Consider the following 21,521-nt stretch of genomic DNA (forward strand, 5'->3'; position numbering starts at 1 on the left):
TCATTGGAGCACAGCCGCGTGCATGCATGCACAGACCATCGGTCTGCTTTCACGCTACAATGGGGGGTTGAGGAGCTGCAACAGAGAATGTCTGACCCAAAAGCCTGGAACCGTTCCTATCTGGTACTCAACAGAAAAAGTGCTGACCTCTGCCCTCCCCTCCCCTAGATCCACTTACTTCCAGACTTGTGGAGAAACCGTAAAGGTCCCCGTGAGATAAGACACTTTTATGGTCTATTACTTGCCAATGAAAGTATTCCTGATAGCGTCGGTTCCATCTTGTTGGTCAGACAAAGATGAGAAACGACCCGTCACTGAGGGCTCGCCAGCACCGTGCTGAGCCCATTCCTCGTAGGACTCTCGAGCCCATATTCACAGAGGAGGAAAGCGAGGTCACAGGCGTGAAGTCACCTCTCTGGGACCCACCACCACGGATGGCAGAGAAGGAGTCCACACCCTGGTCCAGCTGACTCGAGCCAAGCTCTTAACCACCGAACCATCTCCAAGTCCAGGTGGATGTTGGGGGACATGCGGAAAGGAGAGCTCGCCCGCGCATGGATGTGGGCCACCTACGGGGTCTCCAAGGGTAAGAGGAATTCACTGAGGCTCGGAGCAGCTAACGCCTTCCAAGAGGCGAGCCAGGTGGGCAGTGGTGTGGACACAGGACTCTGGGAAGTGAGTTGAGGACAGGAACGTGCCTGTGCATCAGGCCACCACCTGCAGGCTCCGGGTGGCCCGAGCGGAATCAGTATTTTCAGCCCAGAAGCAGCTCCCGGGGAGCAAGCACAGAGCACAGATGGGGCCTCTTGGGAAAGGAGGGGCTGCCACCCGCCCACAGCAGGGGCGGCATCTTGGTTTTCTCGTGGCTTCTTTGTTTTCCAGGCCCAGGGCCACCGGCTGCCCCTTGGAGGCCCACAGCATGAGAACGTTCCTCATTAATTGTGCAGAACATTAATTCCAGCCACTTCTCTTGATGGACCCAGGCCTGAGTGACAAGTGAGCATGTAGTTAACACTTGTGACATCCGCCTGGCCCCAATTACCCAAAGCCATCCCCGCCACCACTGCCAGCCCAGCCCTGGAAGGACCAGTCCCAGCCTCTGGGCCATAGAGGCCTCTTCTCTTCTCTCTCACTCTGGCTTCTGGACAAACAGGATGTGAGGCAATCGCATGGGCGAAGGCAGCTTGGAGCCAGCTGCGCTGTGGGCGGGATCTGCCGCTCGCCAGCCCCGCCCTTACTGAGCTTAGTCTCTGCAGCTGCGGTGGGCGAGTGGGTCACCTCCCGCGTCCGGTCCCCAGCTGCCTCGGTTGAGCACCACACTCGGACAGCATCCGCCCTCAATCCTTTAAACGCCTTGCCATCCCATTCGATTGCATCTGGGGTGATCAAGAAGGGGACACGTGCTCTCGCGCCCGGGAGAGAAGCCCAGGGCTGTCCGTGCACACAGATGTCCGGAACTGTGTGCGTCTGACTCGAGCAGGCAGAGACAGGGTGGGCGGCAGGAGAAGGGCCCTCTTGGTCTTAGAGCTCAGTGGGTGTCGAGCGGTAGCTGGAGGCTCCTGACAAGGAAGTGTGAGATGGGGAACTGAGGCTGCCGGATCGTCTTCCTGGATCAGAGAGGCCGGGCGGATCGGTGCTGCACTGCTGAGCCTCCAAGTGGTTTCTTCTGTGGACAGTGGAGGGGGGACCCCACAAACTAGGACAAGAAGCTAGAGTCCTTGTTCAGGGAACAAATGACCAGGGGCTTCCACGTCTGCAAAGACTGAAGGGTCTCCAGCCCCAAATGGTCTCCATCTGCCTGCAGCTCTGGGATAGCAGGCGGCACCGGAACCGTGTGTACTCATGTGGAGAGCAGCAAGAGGCCCTCGTGAGCCGTCCTCAGAACCACAGAACTTGTCTTCAAGGTCTCGTCCTTGACCTTCAGCCTATGGCCCCTTCACTGTCTGTCTCTTTCTACGAGAATGTGAGCGACACGATGGCAAAATCCTTGTCCTGTTCAGGACATGGCCCCATAGCCTACAACAGTCTGTACCACATCACAGGTACACACGAATGTTTGTTGAGTGAATTGTACTTCCCAAGTGGAAAAGAGGCTCTTGACTGCAGGAAGCTGGTTCTAACAACCAGGTGTTGGAGAAGGGAGAGTTCAGCATTGCTCCCCGGCCTGGGATGCAGGCTGAGGGCCAACTCGTCCATCAGGCACCGTGCCCAGCCCCACGGCACTTTAGGGCCCATGAAAACATTTTAATGTCTCTTAAAATCAGAAGACAAAACAGGAACTTTTTAGGGTGGGAGAAAATGTCAATTTTTAATCCTGCCAGGATTATATTTGTCTTCATACCAACATGGTCATAAAACATAATTTTTAATATTTTTTTTAATGGAGGGAGGAGCCCTGGCCACTTGTGTTCCACAGGCTCCTTCAGTTAGCCCTGCGGGAAGCTTGCTGTCTTCTGGGTTCTTCTTCAGACTCTTTCCTGCGCAGGAAAGGGGACGTGGCAGGAAGAGCCAGGCAGGAACTGAGATGCTGCGGGTCCGGGGCTCTGTCTGGATGGCCAGCCAGGCACCCAGCAGGGGCTCAGTGATCACACACCAGGCCCACAAGTCTGGTCCCGGGCGACCACACTCCCTGGAAGGCTTTTCAGCAAAGAGTGAGGGGCCGGAGTCCAGATCTGCGGTGAAGCCCAGGGCCACCCCAGGAGCCGAGTGACTCTAGTCAAGTTGCTTGGCCATCTTGGCCTCAGTTTCCTCATCTGTAAGATGCTGGCAATAACAATCACGCTACTTGGGCAGCGTCATTGTGGGAATTAAACACATCACTAACAACAACAACAACATAATAATAATATCTAGCACTCATGGACACGGACAGGGCGCCAGGCCAGGGTGCAGCATTTTGCATGAATTCACTCCTGTCTTCCTCCTAACCATCTACAGTGTGGGTGACATTATTGTGCCCATGGAACAGATCAGGGACAAGGCACCGAGAGGCTGGGCCAGCTGCCTAAGATCATGCGAGGCTGCCCCAAGAAGCTGCCATGTGACGGGGCTGGGGGCTCTGGAGTCTGTGCGGGAGCTGCAAGCCTGTCCAGTTTCTGGTCTTGCACAGGGCCTGTCCTGCAGGGGGTGCTCAGCAATCGCCCGTACCCCCTGGACAGCCCCCTCGTCAGCGGGCCGGCCCTTACTCGGTGGGGCCAGAATGTGGAGGGCCCCCTTCGCTCAGGGTGCCTCTTCTCACCTCTCCACCCGCCCTAGGGGGAGGGGGTGGACAGCAGCCTGTGTGGCTGGGAGGGGAGGGGCCGCCTGCCCGCCTCTCTTCTGCACAAAAGGAAAGACAAGCAGCCGCCAGCCCTCCTTCCTGCAGCGTCCGGTCCCACACAGATGACGGATGCTCCCCAGGGACTCCTGACGAGCCACAGGTGCCCGGGGAGTGACGGGCTTCTCCCCCGCAGGCAGGCCAGGAAGGGCGCCAGCTGTGCAGCTCCGAGGGGTGACTAACAGGAGGGCCGCAGCTGGAGGAAGACGGAACAGACGCAGGCTTCCTGGGTGGCCTCGGGTGACATTTAGAGGCTGAGAGAGCAGGCGGCCCACACTGGCCAAACACAAGGCTTCTGAGAGAAGGTGGGGGACATCTGTGCCTCGCTGGGATGGAAGCTGTCACCAACACGCCCATCGTGTGGGTGAGGAAACCGAGGCCCCTGAGAGAGGACAAGCCTCCGTATTCCCGTGGTGGCCTGGAGACCCCTCTCCACCCATGGCGGGTGTAGCCTGGTGGCGCCAAGATGCTGTCGAGAGTCAGGGCGAGGATGAGGTGCTGCACCCCTGACCCGGTACCTCGTCTCCTCCTCTCCCCGACGGGGTCCTGGGAGCTGGGCATGGGGGCCACCCACCGCCCTGGGACTCAGCTTGTCCGGGTGCCATCTCACTGAGTTTATGCTGAAGTTGGTGGGAGATCCCAGGTTAGGGACCAGGCTGTCTCTGCAGACAGCCCGGGGATGGCACACAGTAGGTGTGCACCAGGCTGCCCAGCAAACGGACCCCAGAATCCATGGACTCCCCAGTAGCTCGTCTGGTCTTTCACCAGTGTCAACATCTAACAGGAAAAGGTTTAGACCCAGGACCTGCCTGTAGCTCTGGGATGGCAGGCGGCACCGGAACCGTGTGTACTCATGTGGAGAGCAGCAAGAGGCCCTAAAACACGGGGCGTGACTTTGCCAGTGTGTGGTCACTGGTCCGGGCCCTGAGGGATCCATGGGGCTTGTGAGAAAAGGCAGATTTCTGGGCCCATCAGGGGTCTGGGGATGCGGCCTGGGAATCATACGCTCAGTGTGCCTCCCAGGGGCCTCTGAGGGACACCACGCTGGAGAACCAGCGCTGCCGGGAGAAAAGAATTTCCTAGCCAGAAGCCTGCGGTCTCAGAAATGCTGGGCTCACATGGTTCTTATCTTATCCCCAAAAGATCCGAAAACCCACATGCCCAGTTGGCCATTATACACTTTGACCCTCCCTGGGGGTCTGAGTGGGTGGTCCTTCCCTGACCCCGGCCGCCACACCAAACTTGGTGCACACGGCGCCCGGACAAGCCGAGTCCCAGGGCAGCGACACCCACACCCGGCCCCCAGCGCCCCGGCTGGGAGGGGGGGACATGGCACCAAGTCAGAGGTGCAGCATCTGGTCCTTGTGCTGACTCCCAGCAGCATCTCAAGGTCACACCGCACACGGATGGAGAGGGGTCCCCTGGCAGCTCTCGGGCTGTCTCCTTGCCTGTGCCGTGGCATGTTAGCGACAGCATCCATGCCGCTGTGTGATTGTGAGGATCACAGAAGAAGAGGTGCCTTCTTCGTGCTTAGGAGCTACCGCAAGTGGAGCAGTGCAGCTCTGCACTTGCATGAGCTCATCTGGTCCTGATGACCGCGCTGGGAGGTGGAAACTGTTAGTCAGCCCCTGTCCAGAGGAGGGAGAGCACGTGACTCCCGCTGGGTCACACGGCCAGAAGCAGCCCAGCTGGGATTTGAACCCAGGGAGTCTGGCTGGCTCCCAAGCCCAGGCTCTAACCATCAGGCTGTGCCACCTCGATAATGGGAAGCCTTATCCACAGCCTGAGGGGGCAGAAGCTGGAGGTGACAGGAGCACAGAGACCCTGACTTTGGGGGAGAAAGATGATGGCAGGCCTGACAGCAGGGGGACCAAGTTGAGCGCCACTTAAGAGAAAAAACAAATCTGGGCCCCCTGAGCCAGCAGGGCAGGCAAGACAGAGGAGCACAGGACCCGCTGGGGTAAGCTGAAAGGTCTAGCCAGTAACCACAAGCCCAGGGAAAGGGTCACCCTGAAGAGGGGAATCACGTCTACCTTGGCCTCAGTTTTACCTCATCCCCAGTATGTTCCACAGGGGCTTTTAAAGAAAAAGAAGAGTTGAATGATGCTATTGCCAAATAAGTTTGCTATTCCTCTGTGCCGTATTCCCCATCAGCAGATTCACAATGGACGTCGGCAAAATAAAGGCTCTAATAAGTCCTGCAGAGAAATCCGTTTTGTTTATCCAATATAGCATTTCTTACTTAACTGGTCACAAACCCCTTCCCTTTTCCCTGGGACACTCATTGACATTTCATGGAACACAGTTTGAGAAATGCCGGTCTAGAGCAGGGGTTGCCAACTTTTTCTGTAAATAATTTTTCTGAAAATAATAAATATTTTATTTATTTATTATGGGCCATAGAGGAAATGTGAATTTCATATAATTTTATGCATCACGAAATATTCTTCTTCCTTCGACTTTTCTCAACCATTTAAAAATGTAAAAACTATTCTTAGCTCATAGGCCACCCACAAACAGGCCGCAGGCTGAATTGGGTCCACCGGGCAGAGTTTGCCATCTTGATACAGAGCAATGGGAAACTCCAGGCCCTTTTGGGACCCCCTGTAAGTGTCCGGGGCGTGGACAGGGCAGGGGGGTGGGGTGGGGACACCATCAGGAGAGAGAAGACTGGCCTGAAAACCAGACAAGTGTGGTCCTAAGCACCGTGGCCCCTCCCACGTGGCCTGTGGCCTTAGGCGAGTAATTCTGGTTTTCTGAAACTCGAGGGGGCAGCTCCAGATGGAAGCAGAGGCCTCCGACAGGAAGGAGCAGAGGAGAAGCCTGCGAGCAGCAGAGGAAAGGCCGTAGAATTCAGCTACATGGTCTAAATCCACTTGGCAAAACCCAGCATTAACCACAGTAGAAAGAGAAACTAAAAACTGGGGAAATATTTGCTGCTCAATTCACAAGGGCAAGTGTCGCTAAAATATAAAGAAAGAAAGAGCGAGACCCTGTCCGAACAGTGGGCAGAGGGTGTGAAGGGAGGGGGCACAGGGGAGAAACCGCCAAGGGCGCGGGAGCAGGGCTCCAGCCGCACAGGAGAGAGAAAAGCAGACGGAACTGTGGGACCCGCTCGTCCTCCGGCAGGTGAGCCGAGACGGGCAGGTGGAGAGCTGGTGCCGACTGAGAAGGGGAAGCAGGTGCCCGCGTGTATTCCCGGGGGGTGCGCACGGAATGACCCCTAGGGAGGACAAACTGACAATATCCATCAACTGTACAGCTAGACAAGGTCACCTTCAGGAATTTTATCCTAGAACTCCACCCACTCACACACAATGACGCATGCACCGAGGTGACCCCTGCTGCCCCGGTCGTGAGAGCAACGGACCGAAGACACGGAGACATCCATCCCAGGGGGCTGGGTAAGTCACTTTGGGTGGTAAGAACAACAACGACGACAACAATAATAATAACACCAGCAGCAGCCGCTCTCACTGAGGGCATGTGTGCAATGAGCCAGGTCTCGTTCTCGCCCTGGCCACGCAAACAGGGTCCAGCGGCCAGGAGCCTTCACACCACTGGGGGCTGGTCGGGAACGCAGGCTCCCCTCCACCCCAGACCCGCTGAATCAGCATCTGCATTTTAACGAGAGGCCCCCCTGTGTCCCAGGCACAGGGAGGCATCATTTTCAAACTCTTCCTGTAACAGCTCCAATCTCAGGACAGCCCAATGGCCAGGCCCTCTGGTTTCCGGCATGTTGGAGATGAGGAGCCGAGGCTCTGACAGGCATAGAGCCACATGGCAGAGCCACACCCACTCCACACGTTCACAGACACACAGCAGCCTTTAAACGCACGAGCAAGCTCTTTAATGGCTGCAAAGGACCAAGCTCTAAGACGGTCTGTCAGGTGAAGAAAAGCAAGGTGAAGCGCACTGGAGATAACGCCACTGCTTGTGGAAGGAAAACAAAAGGAAGGCAGAGTCTCTATGTAACTGCTTAGATGCCCGGACAGCATCTCTGCAAAGATGTCCAATAACACGGGAGGGACAGTGGCCTCAGGGAGGCGGAACCCAGGAGCTGCGGAAAGCAAGTGGGGGGAGACTATTCACGTTGCACACATCCATAAGATTGGAATTTTGAGCCTTGGCACGGATCACCTATTCTAAAATTATTGTTTTTCTTGAAACTGGTGTAAGGAAGAAGCTACACCCACCCCCAAACCATCCCCACTTAATAAGAAACACACTTCGGGAGGGAGAAATGGGCACAGCCAGGTCCACCCTGGATCCCCACTCACCATCCCGTCTGCCCTTCTGGAGGAAGATGGGTGAGTAGGGGGAGGGACGGTGCCGGGGAGGGCAGGCCAACAGGCTCCTCCGAGTGTTTGGGACTCAGAACCACGTTCAGACTCTTGGGAGGGGCTAACGCCTTGCACCAGTGTGCTGGTCCTTACCCAGGGCCAGCTGTGCCCTGCAGGGGACATTTGGCAACGTCTGGAGACAGTCTGGGTGTCCCCACTGGGAGATGCTACTGGCTTCTAGTGGGGAGAGGCCAGGGACACCGTTAAACAGCCTGCAGCGCACAGGACCCCCGGAATGTCCTGTCCTGCGGGGGAGGAGCGTGCATCAGCATGTCCAGGACTGCTGTGTGTTCAGATGTCACCAGGGGCTCCAGGCCAAGCGCAGGTTCTGGCCCATGCAGCAAGCCAGGGATGGGCAGAGATGCTGCATTTATAATGGACGGGGGGTGCCACCCTGCTGGGGTGGGACCACACACTGAGCAACGAGGCCTTACCCAGTGCAGCTGGCCAACTGTGTGATCGTCTTGTGCCAAGTGGGTGAGGCTGCTTTGGGTTTGGATCAAAAGGCTGGACCTTGAGTACCGACTCGGCACGGGGCGGGGGCAGTCTGTTCTTGATGGAAACAGGCACGTGTGCTGCTAAGATCCTCCTCAAGTCCAGGAGTGGGGGCTGCATCAGAACCTGCTGGAGTGGTGGCCGGGAACTTACCGTCCAAGGTCTCCACCGAGAGCTGCAGGCCCAGATTGTGTCGTGGGTTGACTACCCAGTGGTTGCTAGTGGCTGTGATGTCGAACACCAGCCAGCCCTCCTCTGAGGCCCAGAGGGTGCGGCTGTCAAGCAGGAACAGGTCCGACTCCCTGCAAAAGAGGAGGAAAGAGATGCAGGCCCCAGGTCAGCAGGTCATGGCTCAGTGAGCCACACTGATGGAGAGGAGGTGGGGGAGGCAGGAAGGCGTCCGCTGGTCCCCCAAAAGGATTCCTTAGACCATGAGCCAGGCATGGAGACCCCTTAGTAGCTATGATGGGGAAAGGGAGTGCAGAAGAGGTATAAAGAGATACACACAGGACAGGGAGCTGCCACGAGGCCAAGTCACCCTTCACACTTGTTAGGGGGTGCCAAGGGGACAGAGTCCAGGAAGGCAGGTGTTATGCAGCCTTCACATGGCGGGGAGTCTCAGGGAACAGAAGTTCACATTTGTTGGGTTATTCACATTTGCCAGGCACTGTCCCAAGTGTGTACACATGTCACCTCATTCAATTCTCACAACCCTAAGCTGTACGGATATTATCATCTCCGCTGACGACATGGTAAAACCGTCACTTGCCCAAGGTCATGTAGCCAGGAAATTGCCAGGCTGGGGCTTGAGCGCAGGCAATCGAGCACCAGACCAAATGCTCTTCATTTCCATGCTGTGCAACTTCTTCATGAGTCCACCAGGTGTTAGGAGATGGACTTCTAGTCTGACATTATTCATAGAGGTAGCCCTTTAATTCTCTCTTCCTCAGATTTTGCAGTAGCAAAATGGATAAAACCACAAATGACCTTGTAGTGGATGGAAGATGGATGGATGGGTGGGTGGATGGATGGATGGATGGGTGGGTGGATGGATGGATGGATAGATGGGTGGGTGGGTAGATGGATGGATGGATGGATGGATGGATGGGTGGGTGGGTGGATGGATGGATGGATGGGTGGGTGGGTGGATGGATGGATGAATGGATGGATGGATGGATGGATGGGTGGTTGGGTGGGTGGATGGATGGACGGATAAAACCACAAATGACCTTGTAGTGGATGGAAGATGGATGGATGGGTGGGTGGGTGGATGGATGGATGGATGGATGGGTGGGTGGATGGATGGATGGATAGATGGGTGGGTGTGTAGATGGATGGATGGATGGGTGGGTGGGTAGATGGATGAATGGGTGGGTGAATGGATGCATGGATGGGTGAATGGATGCCTGGATGGATGGATGAGTTGGCAGATGAATGGATGGATTTTTACATTCCTAGATAGTATAATTCTAGTATAAAAGGTATCGTAAGGTCTCTTTTGCACTTTTGATTGTCAGGATTCAAAGTTTCAATATTTTGAGTCCTCAATAGTCAATTACAATATTTGAGCCCCTATGTTGTGCCAGGCACTAGGGTACGATATGAACAACACCCAACCAGCTCCCACCCAAGGGCAATAACAATCTCTATTGTACCTGGAGTGATCTAATTTTTCTGGGAATTAAGGTGAATTTTCTCTGCTCACAGACAAAGACATCAGAAGCAGCAGCTCTTTATTGAGCACGTACCACATGCCAGGGCCTGGTTTGAAATGCCTGACCAGGCTCGTGTCACTAAGTCCTTACAGTAACTCTCTGAAGCGGGTAACGCTACCGGCACTGTTGTGCAGATCTCGAAATTGAGGCTCAGAAAGGCGAAGTTACTGGCCTGGAGTTACACTGCTGGGACCCAACCAGGCTGCTAGCCCAAACTTGAAACCATCCATGAAGACAGTTCTTCTGGACACTACCTTTGCTCAGGGTGGTTGCCATCATTTCAGAGGCTCTGGCAAATCATACTCACTGTAATATAAGCCGTTAACCATCTGCTGGAGCCGAGGAGAAGATAGCCCTTTAGTAAGGCACACGTCTCCCACTGGGCCCGTGCCCAACGCTCCCGTCTGAAACTGCTGCCAGCCATCCCGCTAACCTTTCCTGTGTGGCCTGGAGACCTCCAAGTTTGTGAGTTGGCCAATTTTTAATTCTGTGGCATGCCATAACACATTAGACATCTACCAGGCACGTTAATATGTACAAGACTCTGGGAAGGCATGCAGGAAATAAACTGATTATGTTAGCCAGTGTCTCCAATTTACTTTGACTCAGAACCCACTGGAAATGTTTTGGGAGGTTAAGAGGTCACACAGAGAAGCCTACACAGGGATGGACAACCAGGCTCAGAAACAGACAGGAGCCAAGGCAGGCGGGAGGGGCAGGGCTGCCGTGTCCGACACAGGTGTCGGAGGAATGAACTTGAGCTGTATTGCCCTGTTTGCATCTCTCTATCCAAAAGTCTGGGGACACAGAATCTAATTGGCCTCACCAAGTCTGTGCCCAGCCCTTGGCCTTGGGAGGGCAGGACACTCCACAGTGATGGACAGCATCCACAGGACCACAAGGTGGAAACCAGGGCTGTCCCCTCCCACGTGCCCCCAGAACCCAGTTTCTAAGTAATACTCAACAATCGCCAGAACCTGATTCAGAAAATGTTGAATTATGCAATGCGTGTGACAGAATATGACTTCGGATCTTATGACCAACCAAACGTAGCCGCAATACGAGACAGCACATTGCCTCCCAGCCAGGCACACGGAAGCTCCTCACGACCTGTAAGAAACTCGCCGCCTCCGAAACAGAGACACTACACAAGCAAGGTGGTCTTTTGAGAGCCACAGAGGATTCTGGAGACCCTAAGTTTGGCTTTCACGTCCAAACTGAATAAAAATAATGGGACGCTCTTCCCCGACTCCTGCTTCTTCCCCGTGTCCCTCTGGAGGCGGCCTCAGAACTGACTTGGGGGACGTCCATGCAGCTTTTAAACTTACAAACAAGAATTTCCTGCTGCCTTCTCCTCCAGTTTGCTTTGATGGCTTTCCTGGCCATGGAGAGCTACCAAGATTGTCAGTGAACCAGCGAGCTGTTCTCAACAGTTAACAGATGAGAGAAGAAACACCACGCCGAATCGGAACAACCCCCACTTAGTCAGGCTCCCGGGACCCGTAGGAAACTCCACACCACGGCACGGAGTCACAAACCTGGGTGGTGACTTTGCTGGAAAATTGTTCTTTGGAGGAAAATGTGACCAGATATCTGGATAGGCCCTTATGGACAGTAAAACAAAGAATAGTAACTTAGGGAACCGAATTAGGCCTTTGAAGAGTACACGTCTTGCCAAACAACATTAAACATTCTCTTATTACAGGCCGTGGCACTGAGCGCCAGATGTCACAGGCTGGCGTTGAGTCATCTGTGAATCAACGTGGACGCACCGGCTTCCCTCCCCGAAATCGTAGTTTGCAGTTTGTCCCAGGGTTGCCGGGAAGAGCCGAACCTGCATTCGAAGGCTTTGGAACAGGTCAGTCTTGTTGAGATGGGACCAGAGAGGTGCTAACACAGGCTTTGCTTTCCGACGGAAGGGCCAGGTATGAGGTTGGCCCGCATGGAAGGGACAATGAGGAACTACTCAGCAGCCAAGATCAGACTGACAGCTGGGAAAGTGGGAAATTGCTAGCTGCCACCTGGAGCATCTTATTAGAACACAATGGTTCTTACAACCAGGGGGAACTGAACAAGCCTTTTGTGATACCTTTATTTACCTTGAACATACTGGCCCCCTGACCCAGCCCAGGTGCGAGCAGAGGTGGGGAAGGCTCAGGGTGAAGGGCCCCAGGGAAACTAATCGTATTCTTTCACCTCTACCTCTGCGGAAAATCTAGGTGCTTTCCTTGTGTCAGTTTTCTGAATCTCCCCAACAGTAAGGTTAGTGTTCCCTTTTTACAGATGAGGAAAGTGGGGCTCAGAGTGGGGACGCCAAGGGTCCTCACGGGTAGACCTGACATGGGACACACCCTCTCACCAAGGGACAAGAGACACAGGAAGTTGTTGAACATGAATGACGCACGTTATTGTCACAACATTGAGTAGGGCGGAGAGAACAGAGAGGGATGAGCCTAGGTGGCAGGGAATGGAGAAGGAAAGTAGGTCAAGCCAGCTAATTCCTGAGCCTCAGTTTTCTCCTCTGCCAAATGGGGCTAATGCCATCTTCTTTGCCATTGGGGAAAGCCCAGTGAAGACCAGCCTGTCACAAATTCTCAAGGCTCCTGGAGCATCTCTAGAGTTACCACAAGTCATGTAAGTGTCGGTGTACATTCCCTGCTGGCCGGTGGGAAAGTCTAGGATGGCGTCTTTATCTGTCTCGGCCCCAGCGTTATGTAACGTCCCAAGATCCACGAGTCAATAGACCACAGATCCATTCAAAGAATGTTCACTCTGACTCCAAAATTCATCGGACGAGTGCATCAAGATGCTCACAGCTGTGCTAGATTTTCTGCAAACATGGCCACCAACAGCTCCTCCCACGTCTGTGCCCACAGGCAGCTCTCCCATAAACCGGTGGGGTCTGTTCCCCACCTCTGAAGTCTGGGCTGAGCGCATGCCTTGCTGGAACCGGCAGGACCCAGCGGAAGTGAGGCCCTTCTGTGTCCAGGGCTAAGACGTAAGGGGCTTAGCAGTTCGGTTTCACTCTCTGGGAAGCTAGACGTGGGATCCAGAAATCTGACTGTTGGCTGAAGAGAGAGATCCCATGGCAGGGGGAGGGAGCAGTGGCCGAGGAGGAGGAGGATCCATGAAGGGAGGGAGAGGGAGAAACCAAGCCAGCCCCAAGATGAGGTGCCACGTTGGGTGTTCCAGCCCCAGCGGAGCTCCCGGCTTCATCAGTGACCACAGCAGACACCACAGAGGAGAAGAAGCGCCTGGCTGAGCCCTGCCCGAGCTCCTCAGCGATAAAATGCTTGTTGTTTTAGCTGCTGCATTGTGGGTGGCTTGTTCCCACAGACACAGAACTCAACAACAGTCACACTGTTTACAACAGAAAAACTGAAAACTCACTGACAGGGACTAGTAAGACCTTGTGGCACATCCAAGGGCTGCATAGCAGCTTCGAGGGACCATAAACCTATGCTTCTTGACAAGGGGAAATGGGGTGTTAAGGAAAAAGGTGTCATAAAGCAGAGTGTGTAGGATGTAAATGTCTGGGAAAATCAAAATGCTAAAACTGGTTAAAAAAAAGAAACAGAATTCGAGTCCTTCCATATGCATTAAAGAATTGAAATAGGAATAAAAGGCCTCTCCCACCCCTACACCCCAGATGGTTTTATACTGTATTTTCACCAAATTAACCACATTATCAATAATAATTCTTTCTTATAGAAACTGATGAAGAAAATGGAAGAGGGTGAGTTGCAAAACCATGTTGTAAAGCTGACATGCCATTGATTCCAAAAACGGCTGAGGCCAATTTGAAGAGAATGGCCAGCAAACACCTGCAAAGATTATCAATATCCTTAGCCATTAGGGAAGTGCAAATCAAAACCACGATCGGATTGCACTCCACACCCACCAGGATGGCTAAAACCCAAAACAGAGAATAACAAGCGTTGCCGAGGGGGTGGGGAAAGCCCAGGCCGCCTACGCTGCCGGTGGCAATGGGGAACGGCGCGGCTGGGGTGGAAAACAGTCTGGCAGCCTTTCAAAAGATGAAACATAGAGTTACCATGAGCCCCAGTAATTCTGCTCCTCAAGAGAGATGAAAATACATCCAGACAAAATCTCATACACAAATCTTCATAGCAGCATTATTCACCATAGTCAAATAAGTGGAGACAAGTCAAATCTCCATCAACTGATGAATGGATACACAAAACAAGGGAGGTCCACACAAAGGAGTACTATTTGGTAACAAAAAAGAATGAAGTATTGACACGCTACAACACGATGAACTGTGAAAGCAGGATGGTGAGCGAAAGAAGGCAGGCACAAACAACCACACATCATATGGTTCCACTTATATGAAACGTCCAGAAGAAGCAAATTTACAGAGACAGAAAGATTAGTAGTTGCCAATAGCTGGAGTGAGGGAAATGGGGGCGGTGGCTGCTAATGGGTAGAGAGCTTCCTTCTGGGGTGATGAAAATGTTCTAACGTTGAATAGTGGTGTCGGTCCCACAACTCTGAGTATACTAAAAGCCCTTAACTGTCCTCTGTACAAGGGGGATTGTACGGTAGGTGAATTTCTCTCTCTGTAAAGCTATATTTTCAAAAATGGACAAGGCCAACATAAGCCCAAAATAGAGAGCCTGGTGCCATCATGGGAACAATATTTTCAAGGTGTACACACCTGTGCATGGAGAGCCCGTGCACACCCTCCAGAGCTCCAGCAACAGCTCGCTTTGAACTATGCTGCTCCCTCTATGCACGGACGGCGATATTGTCCCCACGTAGCAAGCTCCTCCTATTTCTGGAAGAAGCGAGATCCACAGGGGGCAACATATTCCCATGTTCTACTTGATCTGCTGATTAAAGAAACAGCAGCAAGACTCTGAAGGTCAACATCTCCCCTCCGGAGACCCAGGCCCCCCCAAAGCTCTGCTCTCTGGGAGGCGTGAACGGCCGCTGACCCCAGCTCCGAGGCGGCGAGGATGTTAATGTTTAACCACCAGCCTCGGGAGAGAGTGTTGCTGGGGCCTGTGGCCTCCTCCTCCAGGGACAGCCATGGGAACCGGCTAAAACCTAACCCACAAGGAGATGCGGGACAAACCACACCGCCACCAGCAGCTCTCAGCCCTGTGCCCCTGGAAAGTTCCACCACAGTGGAAAAGTAGGTATTTTAAAGTCTCCAGCGTGGGAAGGCGGAAAGTCCTTTTTTTGCCCTCTGGCTCCCCAGAGACTATTTAGAGACTGTGATCTCAAGGGCCTTCACCCACGACCCACTCCCAGAGCATCAGATTCCCGTGTGGGAGGCAGGATGCCACCCCTTGGAGGAGGGCCTTGGAGAAACCGTCCACGCTCTGCATAAACACAGCTCCAGGGAACACAGCCCTGAGACAGGCCAAACGGCGCCAGGATGGGGGTCTGAGGGTTCTGCCGGCCCCGGGGCACCCCAGGCTGGAGCAGGAGCCACCTGGGTGACCCAGCGCCCACTGCCTCACCCGGGACGTCCCTGTACAGTCTCAGGACCCAGTTTCACTCTCCTTCCCTCCTATCCCGTGGGACTGAGGGGAAGACACCTCCTTCCACCTCCTGCCCGTGGGTCCCAGCCGTCCAGGGTCTTAAGTGCTAAACAGGACCTTGGAAATCTACTTCGGCTGCTTTAACTCTGCTCAGGAGAGCAGTCTCTGTCTTACGTGCAAGTCACTGGTTGCTGTATGGGGATTAGAACTCCGGGCTGGGCCTCCGTCCAGGGTGGTGTGATGGAAAACACTACTGCCGTCACAGCCCAAGGCCCAGCCAGACTCCCCCGCGGTCCCTCAGACCCAGCCCGTCACCTCCAGGGAGCAGAGGCGAGCCGGGTTTGGAAGGGCCACAGTCGAGGTCATCCAAGGTCTCTCCAGGCGCCTGGCTCGTGCCTGGTGGCCTCAACACCCCAACGCCGTGTCCCGGGCACCTACTGTGCGCCGAGCTCCAGAGCGACCCTCTCTCACCTAATCCTTCATCACACAGTCCTGATCCCCACTTCACGGACGAGACGACTGCGGAGCAGCGGAGCTGAGAAGCGTCCTCAGCCAGCGAGCGGCAGCCCTGGACGGGAAGCGACGGGGCAGCACACGGAGCCATCCTTCACATCAGCGCCCCGCCAGGAATGCTTCCCGCGTTAGGGGAGGAGAGAATCCAGGAGAGAGCGTGGCTGGCCCAGGGCCACGGGGCCCCCCATCACAGAAAGGGAAACGAACTGCAGACCACGTGGAGGCAGCGTAACCCCCTCGAGGAGGTCCACATCCTGCTCTGCAGAACCTCTGCGTCTGCCAACTCACCCAGCAAAAGGGACTTCGCCGACCTGATGGAGTTAAGGGTTTTTGAGATGGGAGATGATCCTGGATTGTCCAGGTGGGCCCCATGTCATCACACGTGTCCTTAGACGTGAAAGAAGGAGGCAGGAGAGTCTGAGATGGAGATGTGAGGCCAGAGCGATGCAAATGCTGGCCGGGCCACGGGCCAGGGAAGCCACGCCGCTACAAGTGGGAAACGGAGAGGGACTGGATTCTACCCTGGAGCCCCCAGAAGGAAGGCAGCCCGGGGGACACCTTGATTATTAGCCCAGCGGGACTCGTTTCAGAACCCTGACCCCCAGGACTGTCAGAGAATAAATCTGTCATTTTAAGCCTCTAAATTTGTGGTGACCTGTGGTGACAGCAGCCACCTCACACTCCTGAAACCCACTCTGACCCCTCCCGTGTCTCAGGCGCTCTGCTCGGACCCAGACGCAGCAGCCAGCCGGGCTCGGGGGCCGGGGCTGTGAGCGCATTGCACAGGGCGTAATTAAACCCTGACGAGGCGGCACGAAGGAGAGGAAGCGTCCTCCAGGGGCGCACACGAAGGACAGGACTACACATGGGGGCGAGGGTGCTCAGGGAGGATGTCCTCGGGAAGCGTCTGCCCAGGGAGGCCAGAGGGATGAGCAAGGCTAAGGCAGCCAGAAGGGCAGGAAGGGTGTTCCAGCAGAGGGAACAGAGTGTGCAAAGCCTGATTAAAGAGGCTAGGGAGGATAGGGTGTGTGTGCAAGGAAAGCACAGAGGTGGGCGGTGGCCGGAACCTGCAGGGCCTCTGGCCCCAGGAACATTCTGGTCCTAAGACAACTGGGAAGCTGGGAGGGGTTTTAAGCAGGGGATGGAGAGAATGGGTTTCACCACTAGTGGTGACCCCAGCCTCTCTCCCTCACCCCTGCTCTGACCCTCACCCTCACCCTGCCGCTCTTAGGAAAGCTGCAGGGCTGGACATTTTAAAGCCCTGCATGTTATGAACTGCTGCTGGGCCTCAAGAACATTCCTCAGAAGGCGAAGGGCAAGAGCGAGAGTTGTCCCGGGCTGACGTGATGTCAGGGAGGAGAGCGGGCATGTTGCTGCGCAGGACGAGGCAGGCTCGGGGCCAGCAGCCCGCTGCGCACCTGGAGCCAGCCCAGCTGGAGACACAGCCCTGCAGGGAGGCCCGCACGCACATCAAAGCAGCCCACAGAGGGAGGCGGGCGTCGCCCTCCCGAGCCCCAAGCTGGGCAGGACCGACCCAGGTCCCTGGCACCCCACCTCGGGCTGCAGGGAACGCCCTGCCTCCTCCAAGTCACCCAACATTCGCTGGCATCCGCGGATGGGAGGACAAGGTCAGGAAGGTCCAAGGCTTTTTAAACACACTTTCTTTAAGACTCTCATATCCAGGAAGACTAAAGTTAAGTCATTTGGGAGAAAGGTGGAAAACACACAAAGAAGCCCGAGACCCTCCCCCCAGCCAGAGCACGAGTCGCCAGCCCACGGTGTCCCCACCCCAGGACCCTCCGTCTGTCTGTCTCTCTCCCTTCTCCGGACCCCACTCCCCGCCTGGGCCTTCGCCGGAGGGTCAAGAACACTCCTGTGTCGTCCCCACAGTGGCGTCTGCTCCAGCAATGGGGTGCGCTAAAGAGGCTCTGGAATGTGTGTACATGCGGGCCACAGGGCCAGAAGGTGGAGGCGGAGGAGCTAAACACAGAACGCTCTTCCCCCATCAGAGAGCCACCTACCAGCGGGAGAAAAGAGTCAGGAGGTCTGACTGGAACCCAGGATCTTCTTTGCAATGAAGTCCCCAGGGTGGTCCTTGAGTCACACTGGTGGTCAAGGATGTAGGCATTAACACACAAGGCTTTGGGTCCTAGGAAAGCTACAGTGCAATCCCTGTGGAGTGACCCCAGAAGCCAAGCTCTGTCCTTCAGTTTCTCTTGTTTGTAAAGCGGGAATGATGATGGTTCTCAGGATGGGTTAAACGGGATGACACAGTCAGGATGCCAGCACAGAGCAGCGGCTCACACTCCAGGTTGGGGCAGACCCCACTCACAACCACATCATCCTGACCCTGATTCGAGGCGCAAGGATCTTGGACCAGGCCTGGCTCCATGACACCGCGAGAGCTTGTGAAGCCTGCGAGGCCTGCGAGGCAGTGCTGTCACCCCCGTCACAGGAGGACACTGAGGCTCAGGGAAGCCTGCAGACACTCCCACTGTGGAGGGAGGGCTGCGCCCGGAGGGACCTCGGGGGTCCTCCTCCCACCCTGCCCGCGCCCCATGACGCATCCCCAGCCACCTGCATGGGCTTTCACAACCCAAATCTGAACACACAGCTGCCCTCCCTTAACCCCTTTATTAGCTCTTAGGATAAAAAGCCAAAATTCCTTAATGTGTTCCTTCAGAAGAGAGACCATGTGACAGATGGTCCAAACTGGGAGACATTGGGGAGAGAAAAGAGGCACCATTAATAACTCCAGATGGGCGTTTAATCACCCTACCTATGAGGCCCTGGGTGTCCAGCCCCCCGTCTCCCCAGCACCCCCTCTCACACCACCCTCCTCCCACCTGGCCCCCACTGTTCCAGCCACCCTAGCCTGCTTTCAGGCTCTCAGCCTTTGCACATGCTGTTCCCGCTGCCTGGAACACGGTTCCTTATCCTTTGCCTCCTTCGGCTGCTCATCCTCAGCTCCCCGGGGAAGGTCCACAGAAGCCCCAAGAGGCGCATCTCGTTAGACACCCTCAGTACCTCTCCTTCCAGCACTCAGGCTGGAGTTCACATTTGTTCCTACGGCACTTTGGGTTTTCTTCTCTCTTCACCAGAGTTTAAGCTCTTGTGGGCAAGAACCGGTCCTACTTTGCTCAACACTGTCATCGCCCCAGCACCGAGCGAACAGCATGGCGCGTAGTAGGTCTCAAACACACGCTGAATGGATGTGCGATCTCACCTTTGGCACATTCTTATCAGCCAAGGAGGTTTTCTGGTGTCACTTTCTGCAGTTTGTGTTATTAAAAGAAAAAGAGTGAATGTTTTTTTCAAATACTCAGGCGCCTCCAGAACCAGCCGTGCCCTGTGCCCACAGGAGCCCAGGCTGCCTGGTCACACACACTGGTCAGGCCCCGGGCACCTGCCCAGGCCCACCAGTGTAATCAGAGGTTTGCCAAGTCACCCCCAGCTGAGCCCCCCGTTGGAGGCTGCCCGGCTGTTCGGCCTTCTCTGCCTCCACTTCTGCGCCCTCCTCATGTCACCAGGGCCTGTGGCTTTATCCGCATGCATCAGGGGGAACCAGAGGCCACAGATGGGCAGGGAGCCACAAGGGGCAAGAAAGCCAATCTCAGATGTACTTCTGAACCCAACTCTATTCCCTCTTGCTTAAGATCCCAGGATTTGGGCCCCAGAATTTCTGGAAAACTGGAGACCTGTCATTGCAGCTCGACCTCGGTGTCATCCGTACGGAAACCAAATGCTGCAGGGTGAGCCGTGCTGGTGTCTTCCCTGCTCAGACACTGTGATGACACATAAGGACCTATGCAGCGCCCCCAGAAAAGCCAGGCCAGCGGGGAGCCCCGAGCAGCCTCGGAAGCAGCCCTGGAAATCCCACGCTGCTGGGCGGCTGCGAGCGTCTGGCATCCTGGAGGTGGGCGGGCGAGACGCCAGGGAGGGGAGACTCATCTTTCGAGACTTTCCCTGCTTGCCCCATTTCCTCCAGCCTCCAGCTCCAGACCAAAATAGAATGAGGTAAATGTAGCCTCTTTCACGCACACTCAAGGAATAAACAAACCAACGCAAACACAGTGTTCATGCTGGGTCATCTTTCCGCCCTTTTTTTTTTTTACAGAACCACAGGCTGTTTTAAGGTTCCCAACCTGGAGGCAAAAAAGTTCAGGGCATCGGACAGATGACGGAGGGAGGAAATGACCCTGACAGAGGAGTCTGCAGCCAGAAGCAAGTGCTGCGATGACAACTCCAAGATTTTCAACAGAAAGGCCAGGTCAGAACAACGTGAAGTGGAGTGGGGGGGGGTGCCTAAGGCTCCCCTCTGACTGGATCCTCAATCAGAGCGCTGGGAGGAAGGGGGGAAGCAGAGGAGAGGGTCGGCACTCGGAGGGCACCTGCTGGGCCAGGTGCCACATGCACCTCATGCCACTGAACCCCGACAGCCCTGCCACGTGGATGCCCTCATCTCCCGTCATACTTCGGGAACCCCCAGAAGCAGATCCGAGTCAAGGGCTGAACGCCAGTAGTTTGTCTGAGAGGTGACCCCAGGAACCACCTGGAGGAGGGCAGGAAGTGAGGCAGGGTTGGAAAGAAGCCAAAACAGGGACATCTGGGGCTCACACCTGCCAGGCCCTCGGGGACGCTGTAGAACACAGCTCAGCGTGGTGTTTCCCAAGCCGTGAGCAAGGGCAGAGAAAGCCCTCTGGGAGAGGCCAGTGGCCAGGGCCAGCAGCATGCCTTGGGGCTTGTCCAGTGGGCTTTCCCTCCCAGCTGCCACGCCCACTTCACCTGTGAGCATCAGAGTGGAAGTGCCCAGGCATTGACATCCCTCCCCTCCTTCCCAGAGCTTCTCACCCAGGGGCAATTCTGCCCCCCAGGGGACCTGTGACAACATCTCGAGATGTTTTGGGTTGTGACTTGTCATCTCGTGGGTAGAGGCCAGGGATGCTGCCAGCACCCCACAGCCCACAGGAAGCCCCACCACCCAGAACAGTCCCCCTCAAATGTCAGGAGTACCAGGGTTGAGAAACCTGCCTTAGGTGATACTGGCGGATGTGGACGTACAAACGCTTCAGCTCCTGGACCCCTGCCTGGGGTGACGGGTGCAACTCTGTCCCCTGCAGGAGGAGGGAGACAAAGTCACCCTCTGCGGGACTCTGCGTGGCACTGCCCCCTGGCCCAGTGGCCCACCTTCCCGGGCACTCTTCCCCCATGCCTCCACCTTGGGCTTCAGGGAAACCCTGAGACTGGTGACCAGCAGGCTTCACTCGATGGCCACTTCCCTCCACTAGCAGTGGCTGCTCACGCGGGGGAGCAGCACAAGGGTTCAGGCCAAGTCCAGGTTCACAGGAAGGAGTGCGGGGCTCCATTGGCAATGCCTGCCCTGGGTGCGGAAGGGGAGTGGCGGCCTGCGTGCTGGAACACAGGCCAGCTGTCAGCTTTCCTGCCTCCATTCTCAGAGTGGCAAAACGCAAAGCCACGGCACTGTGGAGGAATAAGGAGAAAATGGCAGTGACGGGGGGGCTGGCGACCAGAAGACAGAGGAAGAACCAGCGTTCAGAGGAACCTCGGGCTTTTAGCAGATGCCTACTTCCTCTGGAACGTGCACTAGCCAAGCACTTCCCTACCACTG

General features: G+C 55.5%; 1 protein-coding gene across 2 annotated transcripts in view; it reads right to left on the minus strand.

Moving 5' to 3' along the window:
• Positions 1 to 21,521, minus strand: part of BMP7 (bone morphogenetic protein 7) — an 87,200-nt gene that overhangs the window by 22,394 nt on the left and 43,285 nt on the right. For both annotated transcript variants that reach the window (XM_070486166.1, XM_014831981.3), the window contains exon 3: positions 8,308 to 8,456. In XM_070486166.1, the coding sequence (XP_070342267.1) occupies positions 8,308 to 8,456 (149 nt within the window). The remainder of the gene's footprint in view (positions 1 to 8,307; positions 8,457 to 21,521) is intronic.

Source organism: Equus asinus, chromosome 15, assembly GCF_041296235.1.
Source record: "Equus asinus isolate D_3611 breed Donkey chromosome 15, EquAss-T2T_v2, whole genome shotgun sequence".
NCBI lineage: Eukaryota > Metazoa > Chordata > Mammalia > Perissodactyla > Equidae > Equus > Equus asinus.